The sequence below is a fragment of the Phyllostomus hastatus genome, unplaced genomic scaffold, assembly GCF_019186645.2.
Source record: "Phyllostomus hastatus isolate PE091 unplaced genomic scaffold, TTU_PhHast_1.1 phas_contig_152, whole genome shotgun sequence".
NCBI classification, from domain to species: domain Eukaryota; kingdom Metazoa; phylum Chordata; class Mammalia; order Chiroptera; family Phyllostomidae; genus Phyllostomus; species Phyllostomus hastatus.
The window spans coordinates 10,878,314-10,896,610 of NW_025333622.1; the positions used below are offsets into that span (position 1 = coordinate 10,878,314).

At 37.4% G+C, this 18,297-nt stretch overlaps 1 protein-coding gene across 3 annotated transcripts in view; it reads right to left on the reverse strand.

The window, feature by feature from the left end:
• CEP83 (centrosomal protein 83) overlaps window positions 1-18,297 on the reverse strand; it is a 130,296-nt gene that overhangs the window by 75,328 nt on the left and 36,671 nt on the right. For 2 of the 3 annotated variants that reach the window (XM_045830521.1, XM_045830519.1), the window contains exons 2-3: window positions 9,560-9,833; window positions 8,653-8,803 (exon numbers count right to left, since the gene is read on the reverse strand). The exons of the other annotated variant lie outside the window; for it this stretch is intronic. In XM_045830521.1, coding sequence (XP_045686477.1) covers window positions 8,653-8,803; window positions 9,560-9,732 — 324 coding nt within the window. In that variant the 5' untranslated portion in view covers window positions 9,733-9,833. The remainder of the gene's footprint in view (window positions 1-8,652; window positions 8,804-9,559; window positions 9,834-18,297) is intronic. 3 annotated transcript variants of the gene reach the window in all.

The window sequence follows — 18,297 nt, forward strand, 5'->3', positions numbered from 1 at the left end:
TGTTTGGTAAAATTTACCTGTTAAGCTATCTGATCCAGGGCTTTTGATTGTTGGGAGATTTTTGATTACTGCTTCAATTTCATTAGGTGTAATATGGCTACTCGGATTTTCTGATTCTTCCTGATTTAGTTTTGAAAGATTGTACGTTTCTAGGAATTTATTCATTTCATCCAGGTTGTCCAGTTTGTTAGCTCATGATATTTTCTTATCATCCTTTGTACTTCTTTGCTGTCAGTTGTTACTTCTCCTCGTTCATTTCTGATTTTATTTATTTGGGTCCTTTCTTTTTTCTTGATAATTCTGGTTAAAGGTTTGTCAATCTTGTTTATCTTTTCAAAGAACCAGCCCTCTGATTCACTGATCTTTTGTATCATTTTTTAGACTGTATTTCATTTATTTCTGCTCTGATATTTATAATACCCTTCCTTCTACTCACTTTGGGCTTTGTTTGTTGTTCTTTTTCAAGTTCCTAATAGTGTGAAGTTAGATTGTTTATTTGAGATTTTTCTTTTTCTTTTTTTTTTTTTTTTTTTGAGATAGGCCTGTAATGCTATGAATTTCCCTCTTTGGATTGCTTTTCCAATGTCCCACAGATTTTGGATTATTGCGTCTTCATTTTCATTTGTTTCAAGGTATCTTTTGATTTCATTCTTGATCTCCTTGTTAACCTATTCATTGTTTAATAACATGGTATTAGCTTCCATGTTTTTGAATGTTTTGTGGTTGATTTCTAGTTTTATAGCATGAGGGCTAGAGAAGATGCTTGATATGTTTCCAATCTTCTTACATTTATTGAAACTTATTTTGTGTCCTAACATGTGGTCTATCCTAGAGAATGTTCCATGTGCCCTTGAAATGTATATTCTGCTCCTTTGGAGTGAAATGCTCTGAAGATATCAATTAAGTTCATTTGATCTACTGTGGCATTTAAGGCTGCTGTCTCCTTGTTGAAGTAAATGGGGTGTTAAAATCCCCAACTATTACTGTATTTCTGTTGACCTCTCCCTTTATGTCCATCAAGATTTGCTTTACAGATTTAGATGTTCTTATGTTGGGTACATAAAGGTTTACTAGAGTTATATTGTCTATTGGATTGTTCCCTTTATCGTTATGTAGTATCCTTTTTTGTCTCCTACTATAGCCTTCATTTTAAAGTCTATTTTCTCAGATATAGGCACTGCTACCCCAGCTTTGTTTTCTTTTCCATTTACATGAAATATTTTTCCAACACATTACTTTATTTATTTTTTTAAATTATTGTTCAAGTACAGTTGTCTCCATTTTCCCACCACCACTTTCCTCTGTTCCACCCACCTCACCTCCCACCCTCAATCCTTCCCTCCTTTGGCTTTGACCATGGGTCCTTTATACATGTTCCTTGATGATCCTTTCCATTCTATTCCCCATTATTCCCCTCCCAACTCCTCTCTGGTTACTGTCAGTTTGTTCTTTATTTCAATGTCTTTGGTTATATTTTGCTTGCTTGTTTGTTTTGTTGATTAGGTTCCACTTGTAGGTGAGATCATATGGTATTTGTCTTTCCCTGCTTGGCTTACTTCACTTAGTATAATGCTCTTCAGTTCCATCCATGCTGTTTTGAATAGTAGGAGCTCCTTTCTTTCTTTCTGCTGCATAGAATTCCACTGTGTAAATGTGCCACAGTTTTTTGATCCATTCATTTACTGATGGACACCTAGTGTTTCCAGTACTTAGCTATTGTAAATTGTGCTGCTATGAACATTATAGTGCATAGGTTATTTTGAATTAGTGTTTCAAGATTCTTAGGGTATAATCCCAGCAGTGGTATTTCTGGGTCAAAAAGCAGTTTCATTTTTAGTTTTCTGAGGAAATTCCATATGGTTTTCTATAGTGGCTACATCAGTCCGCATTCCCACGAACAGTGCAAAAAGAGTTCCCCTTTCTCTATGTCCACACCAGCACTTGTTATTTGTTAATTTACTGATGATAGCCATTCTACTAGGTGTGAGATCTCTCCCTGTGGTTTTAATTTGCATTCTCTGGCATTTAGTGACATTAAGCATCTTTTCATATGTCTACTGGCCATGTGTATGTCCTCTTTGGAGTGTCTATTCAGGTCCTTTGCCCATGTTTTAATTGGGTTGTTTGTTTCCTTGGTGTTGAGTTACTTTTAGTCTGTGTGTCTCTATGGATCTGAGATGGGTCCCTTGGAGGCAGCATATATATGGTTCTTTCTTATCCATTCAGTTACCTTCTGTCTTTTGGTCAAAGCACTTAAGCCATTTTCATTTAAAGAGATTATTGATGGACACACATGCAGTGCCATTTTATTGTTAGACTGTTTTCCTTTTTTTTCTTTCTTTCTCCTCTTCTTCTTCCTCTTAAAGCAAGCCCATTAACATTTGTTGAAATCCTGATCCACTATGTGGGGGTGTGGAACCAGCTCATTCCTCATCTGTGCCCCTCCTACCAGTCTGGATAGATGTGGTTCCTTAATTCTGTAGTCAGACTTCCATTCTGTTGGTTCTGAGTGATAGTTATTCTATACTTTAGTTGTAATCGTTTTGTGGTTGGAGCCACGTCTGCCTATGCCACCATCTTGACTAGCAGTCTTCTCCTTCAGTTTTAAATGATAGCCTTGCTGAGTAAAGTAGCCTTGGTTGTAGGTCCTTGATTTTCATTACTTTGAATATTTTACACTACTCCCTTCTGGCCTGGGATGTTTCTGTTGAGTAATCTTATGACAGTCTAATTGGTGCTTCCTTGTAGGTAACTCCATGCTTTTCTCTTGTAGCTTTTAGGATTCTCTCCTTGTCTTTAAGCCTTGTCATTTTAATTATGATGTGTCTCAGTGTAGGCCTCTTTGGGTCCAACTTGTTTGGGACTCTCTTGAGTTTCTTGGACTTGGGTGACTTTTTCCTTCACCAAATTAGGGAAGTTTTCAGTCATTATTTCTTCAAATTCGTGATCCCCTGGTTCACTCTCTTCTGATATTCCAATGATATGGATGTTGTTATGCTTCATGGTGTCCAAGATGTTTCTTAAGCTCTCCTCATTTTTTAAATTCTTTTTTCCTTTTGCTGCTTTGCCTGGGTGTTTTTCTCTACCTTGTCTTACAAAACACTGATTCTATCCTCTGCTTCATCTAACCTGTTTATTCCTTCCAGTGTATTATTTATTTTAGATATTGCATTCTTTATTTCTGACTGGCCCTTTTTTATGGTTTCTGTCTTTTTTCATGCTGTTGAGCATCCTTATAATCATTACTCTAAACCCTCTCTGATGAATTGTTTGCCTCCATTTCATCCAGTTTTCAAAAATTCACTTGTTCTTTCATCTGGGTCTGTTTCTTTGTCTTTGCATTTTGGATACTTCATATTTTCCACCTTAGTTGTTAAACCAATCAGTCACTAAACTGATCGGCTATTAATATAAGCAAGTTGTAATCAGCAGCCTGGCTTAAGCACCACAGGGTGGGACAGAAGAAATTCCTGCAGGCAGAGGTATTGCCTCCCCTCAGTCTGATGCCATTCAGAGAGGAGTGCTCTGCCTGAGAGAGCTGGCTCCTGAATATGGAGAATGACTCAGCATAGGGATCCTGGTGGATGTTCCTTTTGTGTTTCTCCCCAGAGCCATTAACTTCAGATTCTCCTCTAATGTCTCTAGTCTACTCTGCCCTCCGTTTTCCCACACCCAGGATAAGTGGCTACAAATGAAATTTTGTGCTTTGGCCCTTTAAGAGACTGTCTCCATCTCTAGCTGTCTCTCCCTGTCAGACAGAAACCCTCTGCTTTTCACAGCTGGATGTTATCTGGGTTCCTTTCCAGCTCTGATGCTGTAGGTTAGGGAGCCCAGCTTGGAGTTTAGACCCTACACTTCTCAGGGGGATCCCCCCCAATCACTGAAATATCCCTCTAGCACTTCAGCTGCCACCTGTGGGAGCCCAGCCCACCCTCTCATGTCTCCACACTCCTACCAGTCACATTGTGCTGAAGTGGTTTCTCCTGTCTGTCCATGGTTATTAGGCTTCTCTCCAGCTAGTTTTCAGATGGTTATTCTGGATGATTTCTCTACAATGTAGATGTAATTCCTGATAGGTCCTGGGAAGAGGTTAGTTCCACTTACTCCTCCACCATTTTGGATCTAATCAAATTAAAGATATTTTTGAGGCATCTTAATTTCTAGGCCTTATATATATTAAACTGTTGAGGACTGCAACAATATGATTTGCTTCAAAATATGAGGGTGGACTCAAAACATGGAATTTATTAAAAATTATGTACTTATTCTTACACATTTAAACTTCAGTCACCTTCAAAGTACTATTCATTTGATGTAAACCTATAGAGATGTTTTTTCTACCACTCAGACCAGTTTTTGAACTTGTCAGTTTTCATGTCTTGAAGTGCTTCTGCCATTTTTTTTGTTTCACCTTTTCCATATCATCAAAACATTTCCCTTTGAGAACTTTTTTCCATCCAGGAAAACAAAAAAGTAGCTTGTGGTGAGATCAGGTGAATGAGGGGATGGGACATGGGATCATGCCTTTTTTGGTCAAAAGCTCCTGAATACTCAGTACACCATGTGAACTCAATCGCAGATTATACAATGCAGAAGAAAAGATCAGCAAACCTGAAAATGACACAGAAACTATCCAAAATGAAACAAGACAAAAAAGATTAAAAATAAAAAAACAAAATCTGTGAACTATGGAAGAAATTTAAGTGCTTAATGTTAGAATTCCAAAAGGAGATGAAAGAGGAGGAAAAAAAATATTTTGGGATGTCAAACTTTTTTCTAAATGATAAAAATTATAAATCCACAGACCCGTAACTCCTAGAAAGATGAAGAAAAGTACAATGGCATATTAATCAAATTGCTCAAAATCAGCATTAAAGAGAAAACCTTAAGAGCAGCCCAGGTGGAAAGACACAGCACACACAGAACAAAGTTAAGGATAACCGCACATTTCTTGTATGAGACAACGTAAAAGAGAAGACAGTAGAACAACATCTTTAAAGTATTGGGGAAGGTGAACTATCAACATAGAATTCAATATTCAGCAAAGTATCTTTAAAATATTTTTTAGATATATGAGATGAAAAAACTCTCACTAGTAGATCTGCACTATAAAAATGTTAATGAATATCCTTAAGATAGTAGGAAAGTGATACAGATGGAAACAGGTTCTATACAGAGGAATAAAGAACACTGAAATCGGTAACTGCATGGGAGTCTGATGATCCATGAGGTTGCCAAAAAGATGGGGGGAAAAGGCAGACAACTGTACTTGAACAACAATCAAATAAAAGGAAATGAAAATATAAAAAATGAAAAAAAAATAAAAGGGGTCCCCATAACATTTTTTCTTTATGATCTAAAACTCTTATTAAAAAAACACACACACATAAAAAAAAATCTATCTTACTTCCCTCCCCTTCTCTCAAAGCACACACATACCAGAGACATAGGAATTTCTTCATGTGATTTTAGAAAGAAATCATGCTGTGTCTCAGATGTCCAATGGAATACTGCCACTGCATGTCTCAAAAGAAACTTCCAAGAATGTTTACCAAACAGTCTATGTGTCATTACCTACATTAAATCTATAAAAACAAATCTGTAACACTCCAACACTTGTCATATTAGTAATATAAGATAGGCCAAAATTTTCCAAAGAACGTTTTAATTTAAGAGGGCAAATATCGCTGTGTCAGATATTCTTAACAAATTAATAACTTAAACCGAGTAATAAAGTTTTGCTCTGAGCTTCTGAGCAGCCAAATAAAATAATAAACTTACTAAGTCATATAGTTTTCACTGCCTGGCACAAAGAGGCCACATAAATTTTTGGTAATTTTTCACAATTTTTATCAGAAATATATCAAATGACTCCCGCATTTTTAAAAAACTTTTGCTAACATCTTACATAATGGCAATGTAATAATAGTTAACATGCTCTAACCACTTACTACATCAAAGAATCATACTAACAGTTTCTATGAATTGTCTTATTTCATCTTTAAAATCATCCTATGAGCCAGGCACCATTACTATTCTCATTCATTACAACTATACATGGCCCAGATAGTCTTTAAAATGAACATGTTTTATATCATTTTTCTATAAAAGCCAAAAGGATATTAAATCAACTCAGAAAAGGTATTTTGCAGGTAGATGACATATGTGTATTTTAAAATAATCATCTTTCATTAATCCTCCATTGAAATATTTCTTGCTGATCTTACCCAAGTTTACTGAACTTAACTCACAATTTGTACAAATTGCAAACATCCATTAAAGCAAATGGCTAAATTGCTTTTATATATACATAAAATATAAAATGAATGTTTCTTTAGCCTATTTTTGCCAGGCAAATATCACATAGAAACCAGGTATGTTAAACCGGGTATGTATAAAAAATAGAAACTTTATCAGAAAAATTATATTTTTCAGCAAACATTTGGGAAGTTATCATATGGGGAAATTATCGGTTATTTTGTGTTGATCCAAGGAACTTTACAAGAACCAACACAGTGACTACAGGGAGGATGACTTCATTGCAATATGAGAGAGAAAATGCTTAACACACTCTAATTCATAAATGGACCTGGGTCACTTTACAAGTTCCCTAAGTTCTCTAGCACCAAAAGCACTGAAATACAACAAAGGGCTCTGTCACAGATGTTCCAAAAGGGAACTGTACTTTGGAAAGTACATTAGTTTCCTAGGACTGTGATGACAAAATAGCACAAATCAGTTAATTTAAAACAACATAAATTTATTGTTTCACAGTTCTGGAGGCCAGAAGTCCAAAGTGTCATCAAGGTCACACTCCCTCTAAAACTGTAGGGTAAATCCTTCCTTGCCTCATCCAAGCTTCTGATGGTATGCTGATGCTAGTTGGCAATTCTTGGCAGCTACAGCACTTCAATCTCTGCTTCTGTCCTGATAGGATATTTTTGCCTTCCCCCTGTATTCCTAGGCCATGCATCCCTGTCTCTGTCTCTGTTCTCTTCTTATTAAGGACAGCAGTCATGTTGGATTAAGGGCCCACTGTACTTCCATAGACCCTCATCTTACCTATGTCTGTAAAGACCCTATTTCCAAAATAAGGTCACATTCTGAGGTACTGGGAGTTAGAACTTCAACACATCTTTTGGGGGAACACAATTCAACTCAGAACTAGATGATTACCAACTCTAAGATGCTGAGGCTCTCAATGCATATAAGACAAGTGCAACATTATATATGAACATAATTCTGACTCATTAATTTAATCTGTTTATTTATGTCATCCATTCAACAAATAATTTTCTGTGTACTGTCTTGAGCACTAGAAGCACACTAAAAAAACAGTTCCTGGTCTCACTGAGCCTGTATTCATACAGAATAAAAATGGCCATCATTTATGAGTATCTACTGTGTGCCAGACACTATACTAAAAATATAAGTTATCTCAGTCCTCACAACAACCCCTATTAGGTAACAATTTTTATCTCCTTTACCACATGAGAAAACTAAGGTCATCATCCTCCTGGGATATTGAATCATTTTTTGTTACAAAAATGTTCTTTTTATCTTTAGAGATACTCTTTATCTTGAAATCTATGTTATCTGATATTAATATAGCCACCTAGTCTTCTTACACGTACTCTTTGCTTGTGCTTAGTAAAAATAAGCATGTACAGATGTTACTCTCAAGAAATAATTTACATTTGCAATGCCTAAAGAATACTTTCAGTGTCTTAAATTCAGTGCTCACAGATTCTTCATGTAGGCTTCTCAAATTTTTGCAAAACAAATTAATCTACCAATTCTAAAGGCTTAAGTTACATTTCCCTCTGAAGTTTTTATCTTTTTGTTTAAATGTCCTAAATTTTCCTAGAAAGGAAGCAGTAAGCACAGTGGAGGCTCCAGCCCAAGCTCAGTGCTGGTGTTCCGAACAATGGAATATTTCAGGAAGATATGAACGACAAACTTCCAACACTGCTGTCAAAGGAAGCCATGAATTGGGTCATACACCATGCTAGATGACTTAAAAAATGGCTTTTTACTTTATCAATTTATGACTCCAAGATTAATAATACCTTATAATTTGTACTAAGCTGCAGGAGAATATCACTATTAATATCTACTAAGTTAAAATATATAGTAAGTTTGACTGCTATTGAAGTTAAACTTTGTTCTACTTTCTAGGTAAATGAAAACCAAATAGTGTGAAAAGTACTGGTAACTAAAGAAAGTGCAGTCAGTATTTTAGTACCAACTATCTTTTGCTAAGGACTCTCCTTACCTTACATTGTGCATAAAAATTATGTGCACATATTGTTTTTACAGTGTCTTTTAAATAGCTCCTTTAAAAAAACTATCATTCTTTTTTAGCATAGTTTCAGCTATAATACTTAAAAATTATAAATGTTTCTTTAAAAAATATTTAATTGTAAATTTTTATCAATTCAAACTGGCCTTTCCCTCAATTATTCTGAATAGTGAAATATTATTTAGATCAGAATAGGTAAAAGAATACAAATTTACATAAAATAAGTTTTGTGGTTAAACCTTACATGGTAGTGAAAACTAGACTATAAGAGAGAAAATTTTCCCACCAAACTACTCAATTTCCACTAAACATCTGACAATTTTTATATTAGCTCAAATATATTTTCTTACCTGCAGCTTTATTTCTTCTAAGTCTTTAGTTTTCTCTAATAATTCCCCTTTTAGCTCTTCAAACAGCAACTGCATTTTTTCCTGATTAGTTTGCTTTTCATTTAACAGGTGCTTGAGTTCATTTTGTGTCTTTGTATACTCATCTTGCAACCTGATTTTTTAAAAAAGAATTCAAATGTAAGTGTATCCTTTGCTTTCTAAGTGCATTACTTTTTATGTAAAGTCAACCAACACTACAGAAAATCAATACTATATATTCTATTAAAATTGCAAATATCTTTTCTTTATAGAGTTTCATTTAATTATTAACGCTATAGTTTCTGATATAATTTTCCTTTGAGGAGAAAAAACAAATTTAATGATACATTTAATTTGATATGTCTTGGCTCCTTTAAAAGCAAGACTTTTGGGGAATTTTAGGGTAGTGAAACTATTCCGTACAATACTGTGAAGGTAGATACATGTCATTATGCTTATGCCAAAGCCCACTGAATGCACAACACAAACAGTGAGCACCAATGTAAACGATGGACTTCAGTTAATAATAATATATCAATATTGGCTCCCTGAAACAATATGCAAGATATTAATAATAGGAGAAATTGGGGACAGGAGGAGAGTATATGCAAATCCTGTGCTTTGCACTCTTTTTCTGTAAATCTAATACTGCTTTAAAAAAAAGCCTGTTACATTTTTAAAGTGTAAAATAAAACACAAAGTCAAAACATAAATTGATAAGCCATTTGACACCATGCTTAGTTCGGAATAAAGTAATTTTAAAGCAAAAATTTTTACTGTGTTAAGTTTTAAATGTAAAAATACTGTAAAAAATTATACTCTATATTCTAGAGCAAACATACAAAAACATTTTAATCAAGCCCCTCACCTCCAAATTTATGTAATTTACCTTGTGTGTTCACCTTTCAGAGTCCGATAATTAATTTTATGATGTTCACATCGTAACCTTTCATCAATTAACATTTTTTGTAACTCAGAGTGAGAATTTGACAGCCCACTGTCTCCACCAGGAGGACAAATGGTGGGAAGAGCATCCATATTGGTAGGTAAGCTGACAACCATGTGAAAATAAGTTCTAGCTTTCTTATTGTCTTAGTTTTCTTTCCAAGATTATTTTCCACTTCCTTCTTGCTAAGACAGGATCTTGGGAGGCAAAATTATACCTGCATGAAGAAATACATTTAATTAACAATCAGTTAACTCTTCAGTGTTATATTTGTTATCACTTATTATTCTCCTTATCAATTCTATAATAAAAATAACTTTGAGATGTTCAACTGTTCATAAAAGAAAATTCAAAAATAAAGTTGAATAATACCTTATCAAATTTTCTTTTTTCCACACAAAGTTTCTGTGACCATTAAGGTCACAGCTTCAAGTACTAACCTAACTGGCAGTACTGGCTTTTCCCATTCAGGTATACTCCCAGAGTCACAAACCCCAGATGTTTCCTGAAGCTACTGGGTTAAACTTCAAGGGTAGATACTAGTACAAAATCTGTATCCTGAAATCAGGAGAAAAATCACATGGAACTTGCCAGGTGGCTAAGGAGAATCATAATCTTCACAAAGATGACCTTCAGTATATAACTGTGTGTGTGATTAATGCTACAAGGAGTGTTTTATTTGACAAAAGGTGACCTGCGGTCAGGCTACGGATTCAGGTAAGAAATCAGTCATCACACTAATACTGGTCACCTCCTACCTGGACTCTCTCAATCGCCTCGGCTATCCCCGGAAGCACTAACCCAGCATAATGAAATAACTAGATGTTTGTTTCATCAAAAGGCAAAAAATGATGACAGCATGTTCTTATTGTAAATAATTAAAAGCAAATATTTTAACCAAAATAATTCTGTCCTTTTTAAATTCATTGATCTTTCTCAAAATTAATATATATTTTTCCTAATAGCATCCCCTCAAGTGGGGGTTATCATGAATTACTTTTTCTTACTACAAGAAAATTTTTTAGCCTGTGAAAACCAACTCTTAAATTACTCATTCTTGGTTGAAATACATCATTTCTGATAAATTAATGTGATATCTGCCTACTACATTAGAGGACTTTTCAACTAAAATTGGGCTTGCTTTGGTTTCCTGTCAAACAGTATTTTAATTAAGGGGCAGAAATCTTTCAAGGATACTTTACACCCCACTCTTATGTTAAATGTGCACCAAGATTTAACCTGTGCAAATGCAGAGGACAATTTGTAGCAGCTGCCACGAAAGTATTCTGTAAGGGTATACATTCTGCAAGAGTATATATTTGCCATAGAATTAATGAATTGTATCATAAAACTGGCATGTAATTTTGATTCTGCTCTTTGATCTTAATTTTAAGAGATAAAAACATATAATAAACCTACTCATAGTTTCTAACAATACCACCACAAGGCATTATAAGGTTTAATTTTAATTAGCTAAAAGCTTAAACCACCTTGGAAAAACTCAGACCTACCCTTTAATTACACCACTAGACATTTTTTCTTTTTTATTCCAGATAAATTGACAGTAAAGTAAATATTCTCACTGACTCCTACTTTAAAATGGGAGTTAAGTCCCCACAGAAATAAAATTCACTAAAACCTAAACATTTTTGTAAAACAAAGTTAAAATGATTTAGCTCCTTGCCTTTTGGTGCTGGATTACACTAGAAGTGGTTTTCAGAATGTCACTGATCTCGGGCTACCCCTTTCTCAGTCACGGCCATCCCCGCCTCATGCCCAGTTCCGCTTCCCATGCAAGCATGCATGTATTGCCCTCTGGAATTTCCCAAAACCAAGAGAGTTTCTCTCCTGTTCCAAGATGATGTTCACGATTTCAGTACCTTTTTATATGTTAATATTAATAACTAAGAAAGCTAGAATACACAATCACAGACAGTAGGAACCACACCCAAGTGCATAATACACTTCTTCTAGAACACACACATACAAATTAACAGTTAATTTGCACATGCCCACAAAAATCAGTACTAACCTTGTTGGAAAGTTACCTGTATCAAAATGATAAACCTACTGATCCCCTGGTTCAATTCTAGAGATTCACTCTATGGAAAGAGCTGGATGAGTACCCAAAAATAATTACATAAAAATTTTCTTTGCAGACAGACAAGATGGGTGCAAAGTAAATGGAAGCTGTGTTTACTTGCTTCTACCCACAAACTGGAGTCAGTCATTATAGCTGAACTGCCAAGCAATCAAGCTGAACAATCAAATGGAACCCAGCTAATATGAAATATTATAACCAAGGAGTATAAAAGAGGCTACATAGAAACTGGTAAGAGGGGTTGAAAGGCAGAGGGGTAAAGCCCCTGAACACGGGCAGTGACAGCCGAGAAACCAATAGATATTGTGGCTGTGGAACTCCATTAGCCTAGGAGCAAGGGGTCTTAACCAATGCAGGAATCCCCAACCTACAGCAACACAGATGGGTAAAGGAGTCTGTGTAGCACGTGGAGGTAGGAATCAGTGGGGATTCACCCAGCCTGGGACACTCAGAGCACACCCCCCATCATAGAGAGCACTCCTATTGTTACAGCACCAGCCCAGAGAGTTCAGGTGGGGGCTCCGACTGCTGGAGAGGCCATGCTGGCGCACCCAGGTTCTGTGGAGGGGACTGCTGGCTACACTCAGCAGCGACTTTAAAGAGCTTTCTCTGGAGAGAGATGCCTCTGGAGAGGCATCAGGCAGAGGCCCTGACAGTAACTTAACTGAGTGGCCTAGGAAGAGGATCGGTCTCCCCCAACTTGAGAGCAGAGTTGGTATCCCTACTCCCACCTGTTGAGCCATCCTGCTGCTGAGTTCAGAAGTACAGAAGAGCTGTGTTGGGCTGGGGTTTTTGGCCCTGCCCTGCTGAGACCAGCCATGCAAAGAGATTGAAGTATAGCGTGGGGCTGGAATTTTTGGCCTGTCTTACTTGGTTTGGCAGTGAGCCAGGGAGCCACAGAGAGCTGAGATTTCTGGACTGTGTCTCCTGGGGAGGCTTGTCTGGGAACCAGATGCATGATTGCTGAGCTTCTTGACTGTTGCAGTAAGGCAAACCCAGTCTCCCCAGTGAGTTCGTCCATACTACCCTGGAAAGGGAAGAAGTGCCCCCTCCCCTCCCATAGGTTTGTGGGCAATAGAAAACTGTTTAGATCAGCCTTGCCAAGTAAGAAGCTCAGAATGAGGATTTTCAAAGTGTGAGTTCCTTTGAGGCTATTGTCTGAGACTGCGGTGAAGAGCTTAGCTTCCTCTTGCAGGCTGGGCTGGCGTCAGCCCCAACAGGAGACTCTTTTCATCTATCCCCTTGAGTCAGAGGGCTGCTGAGCTTGATCCTGCAAAGGGGACAGCTGGCTGTACCCAACCTGAATCTGCAGTCAGCCCCCCTTGGGGAACTAAAGTCGGAGACTCTGGCAGAGACTGAGGGGCTTGGCTTTGAATCAGGGGGCTACTTCCCCTCACTGAGTGCCTAACAATGTGAGCCCCAAGTAGGGGACCCAGAGCCCTGTCTGTAGCCTGGGCACATCCTACAGTGTCTCTTCAGAAGGCTCCAGAGGAAGACAAGGCAACCTCAGGAGGAGGCAGAGTAGCTGAAGGTAGAGGTGGACCTCAGGGAACCTTGCTCCTTTTATAGAGCTTACCCCAGCTCTACACTGGAAGAAGCTGACTCTTTTACACAGATTGCCCACCCCCCCCCAAACACACACAAGTCCAGTCAACACAGTGAACAGCGTGGTAGCTACAGACAGGTAGCCCAAGGTTGGTTACACAACACATCCGACAGCGACTTACATCTGAACCCCAATCCAGTAGACCCACAACCAACAAAACCTGTGGTGGGCTTCAGAGGACACCAGAGCTTGACCCAACTAGCCCTGGTTAGTTGGGGCTAGTGGGGACCCAACTAGCCCCAACTAACCAGCAACCAAAAGTGGGAATCCTACGGGCACCAGACGCTGCAGGGAATAACATGGCCCCAAGGGACAGCTCTTGCACAGTCTCACACACGGTGACCAAGGTTTACCCTTACAGTCTCCCCGACTGAAGCACTAACTCTAACCACAAAAGGGCCAACAGAACCCAAGACTCAATTACAACAAGGGGTACAAATAAGCTATGAGAAACACTCCTGGAGCACAGAACAAAGGTGATCTAGATGATAGTGCTACTGAGCCCAGCGAGACAACTTCATCACACAACCATCAAAACAAGTTTGGGAGACATAGCCCATCTACCTAACACACAGATACCAAATGGAGAGATGAAGAAGAATACACCGAACAAAAGAACAAGAAAAACCCCCAGAAAAAGAATTAAAATAAATAAATACAATGAAAGCAACTCAAACACCAGATGCAGAGTTTAAAATAATGGTACTAAGGATATTCAAGGACCTCAAGGAAAAAATGGATGATTCTTGGGAACCGCCCTACCTGGCTTCAGAAGCTGTAACCCCCCATAGCTAAGGCTGAGTAAAGAGACCTTGGGACCATAAACCACGAAGGAGACAAAGCTTATCTTCCTGGCAGGGGTGCTGCCTCTGCCACCTTTTACTTTACCCTGCTTGGCCCCAGGCAGATGACTGGTTAACCAATGATGGCTAAGATTCCTCAAGGGCGGGACGACTTAAGACAGGCACAATCATGATGGAGCCATCAAGGAAGGACTTGGGGGGCTATAGAAAAAGGGGGTGATGGACCCTCGCCCCTCAGCTTTGACATAGCCTGAGTCCTCATTCGGTCTGCTAGAATTCTCCTAATCTCTTGGCTGCCTTACTTCCCCTGCCTGACTTAAGCCTGAAACAATGACAGAGGGTGGTGTAGCCCTGGAAAGGGCAGGTTCCCCCCAGGGGCAATCAGGCCTAAGAAAGAATGCATAAAATCCTGTGAAACCTGCTTTGCTAAGAATGTCCTTAGTTTTCCGATAAGAGTCCAAACATAAAATGAGTTTGTTTCCCAAAGTTTTATGGCCCGTTATCTGACCCTGATTCAGAACAAGCACACTCAGAGTTCTTTGTATGTTATCTATTGTTTGATCCTTACAATGACTGATGAGCTTTACCTGTATTCCTGTGCACACTGAACCCAATAAAAGCCCATTGAGGAACAGGCTCCTGGCCTTCTCCTTTGAGAGATTGGTCACCTTTCCTCCCCAGGCAGATCATACCTTGGTAGACTTATTCTCATTTGTGGTAGACGTGGACAGGGGGTTGTGCAGGCAAAGCCCCCTTACAGATGATCTCTGTGAGAACTTAAACAGATAGTAAGCATTAAGAAGGACATAGAAACCATAAAAAAGAACCAGTCAGAAATGAAAAATACAATACCTGAAATGAAGAATTCACCAGAAGAAATCAATAGCAGATTAGATGAAGCAGAGGGTCAAATCAGTGAACCAAAGAACAATAAAACAGTATCTACCCTAAGAGAAAATGAAAAAGAAAAGAGACTTAAGAGAAACAAGGAAAGCCTAAGGGACCTCTGGGACAACAGCAAGCATATCAACATCTGCATCACAGAGGTTCCGGAAGGAGAACGGTGACCACAGGATAGAGAACTTGTTTGAAGAAATAATGGCAGAAAATATCCCTAACCTGTAGAAGGAAAAGGACATACAAGTTCAGTAAACAAAGAGAATCTTAATCAAGATGAACCCAAACATATTTGAACCAAGAAACCTCATAATTGAAATGGCAAAGAGTAAAGACAAAGAGAATCTTAAAGGCAAAAAGAGAGAGTAGTTACAGATAAGGGAGTTCCCATAAGGCTGTCTGCTGATTTCTCAACAGAAACACCAGGTCAAAAGGACTGGCATGAAGTATTCAAAGTGATGAAAATAAAGCCATGAACCAAGAATACTCTATCCAGCAAGCTTATCATTTAAACTTGAAAACTAAATAAAGAGCTTCCTAGATTAAAAAGAAAAAAGGCTAAAGGAGTTCATTACCACCAAACCAGCAAAGCAAGAAATGTTAAAGGAACTATTGTAAGAAGAATAAATATACAGAAAAACATATGTACAAATTCTAAAATGGCAATAAATAAATAGCTATTTATAATAACCTTAAATGTAAATGAATTAAATGCTCCAAGCAAAAAGGCACAGGGCACCTAAATGGATACGAAAACATGACCCATATATATGATGTCTACAAAAGCCCCACCTCAGATCAAAAGATTTACACAGAATGAAAGTGAAGGAATAAAGGAAAACATTCCATTCAAATGGCAAAACAAACAAAAAAGGTGGGATAGCAATACTTATATGTGGCAAAAAAGACTTCAAAACAAAGGCCATAACAAGACACAAATGGGATTACTACACAACACTAAAGGGATCTATCCAACAAAAGGCTATAACCCTTGTTCTGACCAGAAAGTATTCAACCATGTAATATGAAAAATAAGAGACATTTACTGAAGAAGGTACAAGTCACAAAAAACACTGTACACAGGACAATGACACCTCCATCCTCATCAAAGTAGGCACCTTGGGACCTCACACAGTTCTCCCAATTGCCATCTGCTGCCCTGTCATGTTTTCCTGAATCTCAACGATGGTCTGAAATCTCTTCCCTTTCAAAGGTGATTTTAGTTTTGGGAAAAGAAGTCACAGGGCACCAAATCTGGGCCATTGGGGGACTGAGTCACTTGGGTGATTTGATGTTTCACCAAAAAAATCTGCACGAAATGTGATGCATAAGCAAGTGTGTTGTTGTGATGAAGCTGCCAATTATCAGTTGCCCATACCTGTGACCTTTTGAATCATCCCAATAGTTTCTTCAGAGAAACGTTCAAGCTTAAAGCAAAATCTTATGCAGACTCATTGCTCTGCTTGCTCAAGTCATTTTGAATGCAACAGACACACAGTTCAAATGCTCACTCAATGTTATATACTGCCCCCACTGACTAGTATAACAAAGTTGTCATTTTCATGCCTCTGCATTCCAGTGCACTCTTCTTGGCCTCCAGGTTATATCAATGTCACACAAACCATTCCTGTTATATTAACAATGGCTGAACTTTTTCTGGGCAGACCTCAGTACATACACCCAACAAAAGAGCACCTAAATATATAAAATCCTGGTGGTCTTTGAGGAAGAGATCGACAGCAATACAGTCATAGTAGATTTTAACACCCCACAGTCATCAATGTATAGATTTTCCAGACAAAAAATCAACATGGAAACAGTGACCTTAAACAACTTGCTAGATCAAATGGATTTAATTTCTATTTACAGAACATTTCATCCCAAAGTGCAAAACATACATACATTCTCCTCAAATGCATATGGAATATTCTCAAAGATAGATCACATGTTAAGACACAAAATAAGTCTTATCAAATTCAAGAAGCCTGAAATCATATCAAGCATTTTCTAGGATCACAATGGCATAAAACTTGAAATCTTAAAAAAATATATCAAAAATATTCAAATACATAGAGGCTAAATAGCATGTTATTAAATAATAAATGTGTTATTAATGAGATAAAGGAAGAAATAAAAAATTACCTGCAAACAAATAAAAATGAACATACAACAACCTAAAATCTATGGGATATAGTTAAAGCAGTCCCAACAGGGAAGTTCATAGCATTACAGGCCCACCTCAAGAAGCAAGAAAATTCTCAAATAAACAATCTAATCCTACACCTAATAAAACCAGAAAAACAACAACAAAACAAAACCCAAAGTAAGTAAAGAAAGGAAATAATCAAGATTAGAGCAAAAATAAATGACATAGAAACTAAAAATCAATTCAAAAGATCAATGAAACCATGAGCTGGTTCTTTGAAAAGATAAATAAGATTAATTAAACTTTAACCAGATTAATCAAGAAAACACAGAGAGAGGACCCAAATCAAATCAGAAAGGAAAGAGAAGTAACAACCAATATCACAGAAATACAAAAGGCTGTAAGAAAATAGTATGAACAACCATATGCCAAGAAATTGGACAAGTTGGGTGAAATGGATGAATTTTTAGAAACATATGATCTTCCAAAACCAAATTAGGAAGAATCAGAAAATCTGAATAAACCAATAACAACTAATGAAATTGAAGCAGGAATCAAAAAGCTCCCTGCAAACAAAAGTTCTGAACCAGATGGCTTCACAGGAGAATTTTACCAATCATTCATAGAAGAACAAACATCAATCCTTCCCAAACTATTCAAAAAAACTCAATAGGAGGGAACAATTCCAAGTTCTTTTTATGAAGCCAGTATTTTCCTAATTCCAAAACCAGATACAGACACAACAAAGAAAGAAAATTATAGGACAATATCCCTGATGAACATAGATATTAAAATTCTCAACAGGATATTAGCAAAACAAATTCAGCAATGCATTACAATGATCATACACCATGATCAAGAGGGATTTATCCTAGAGATGCAAGGTTGCTATAATATTCACAAATCAATAAATGTGATACATCACATAAACAAAAGATAAAAATTACATGATCATATCAATAAATGCAGAAAAGGCATTTGATAAACTCCAACCCACACTCATGATAAAAAAACACTTGGCAAACAGACCTCAAGGCCATACATGAAAAACATACAACAAACGTCATACTCAATGGGCAAACACTAAAAACATTTCCCTCAAGACCAGGAACAAGACAGGGATGTCCA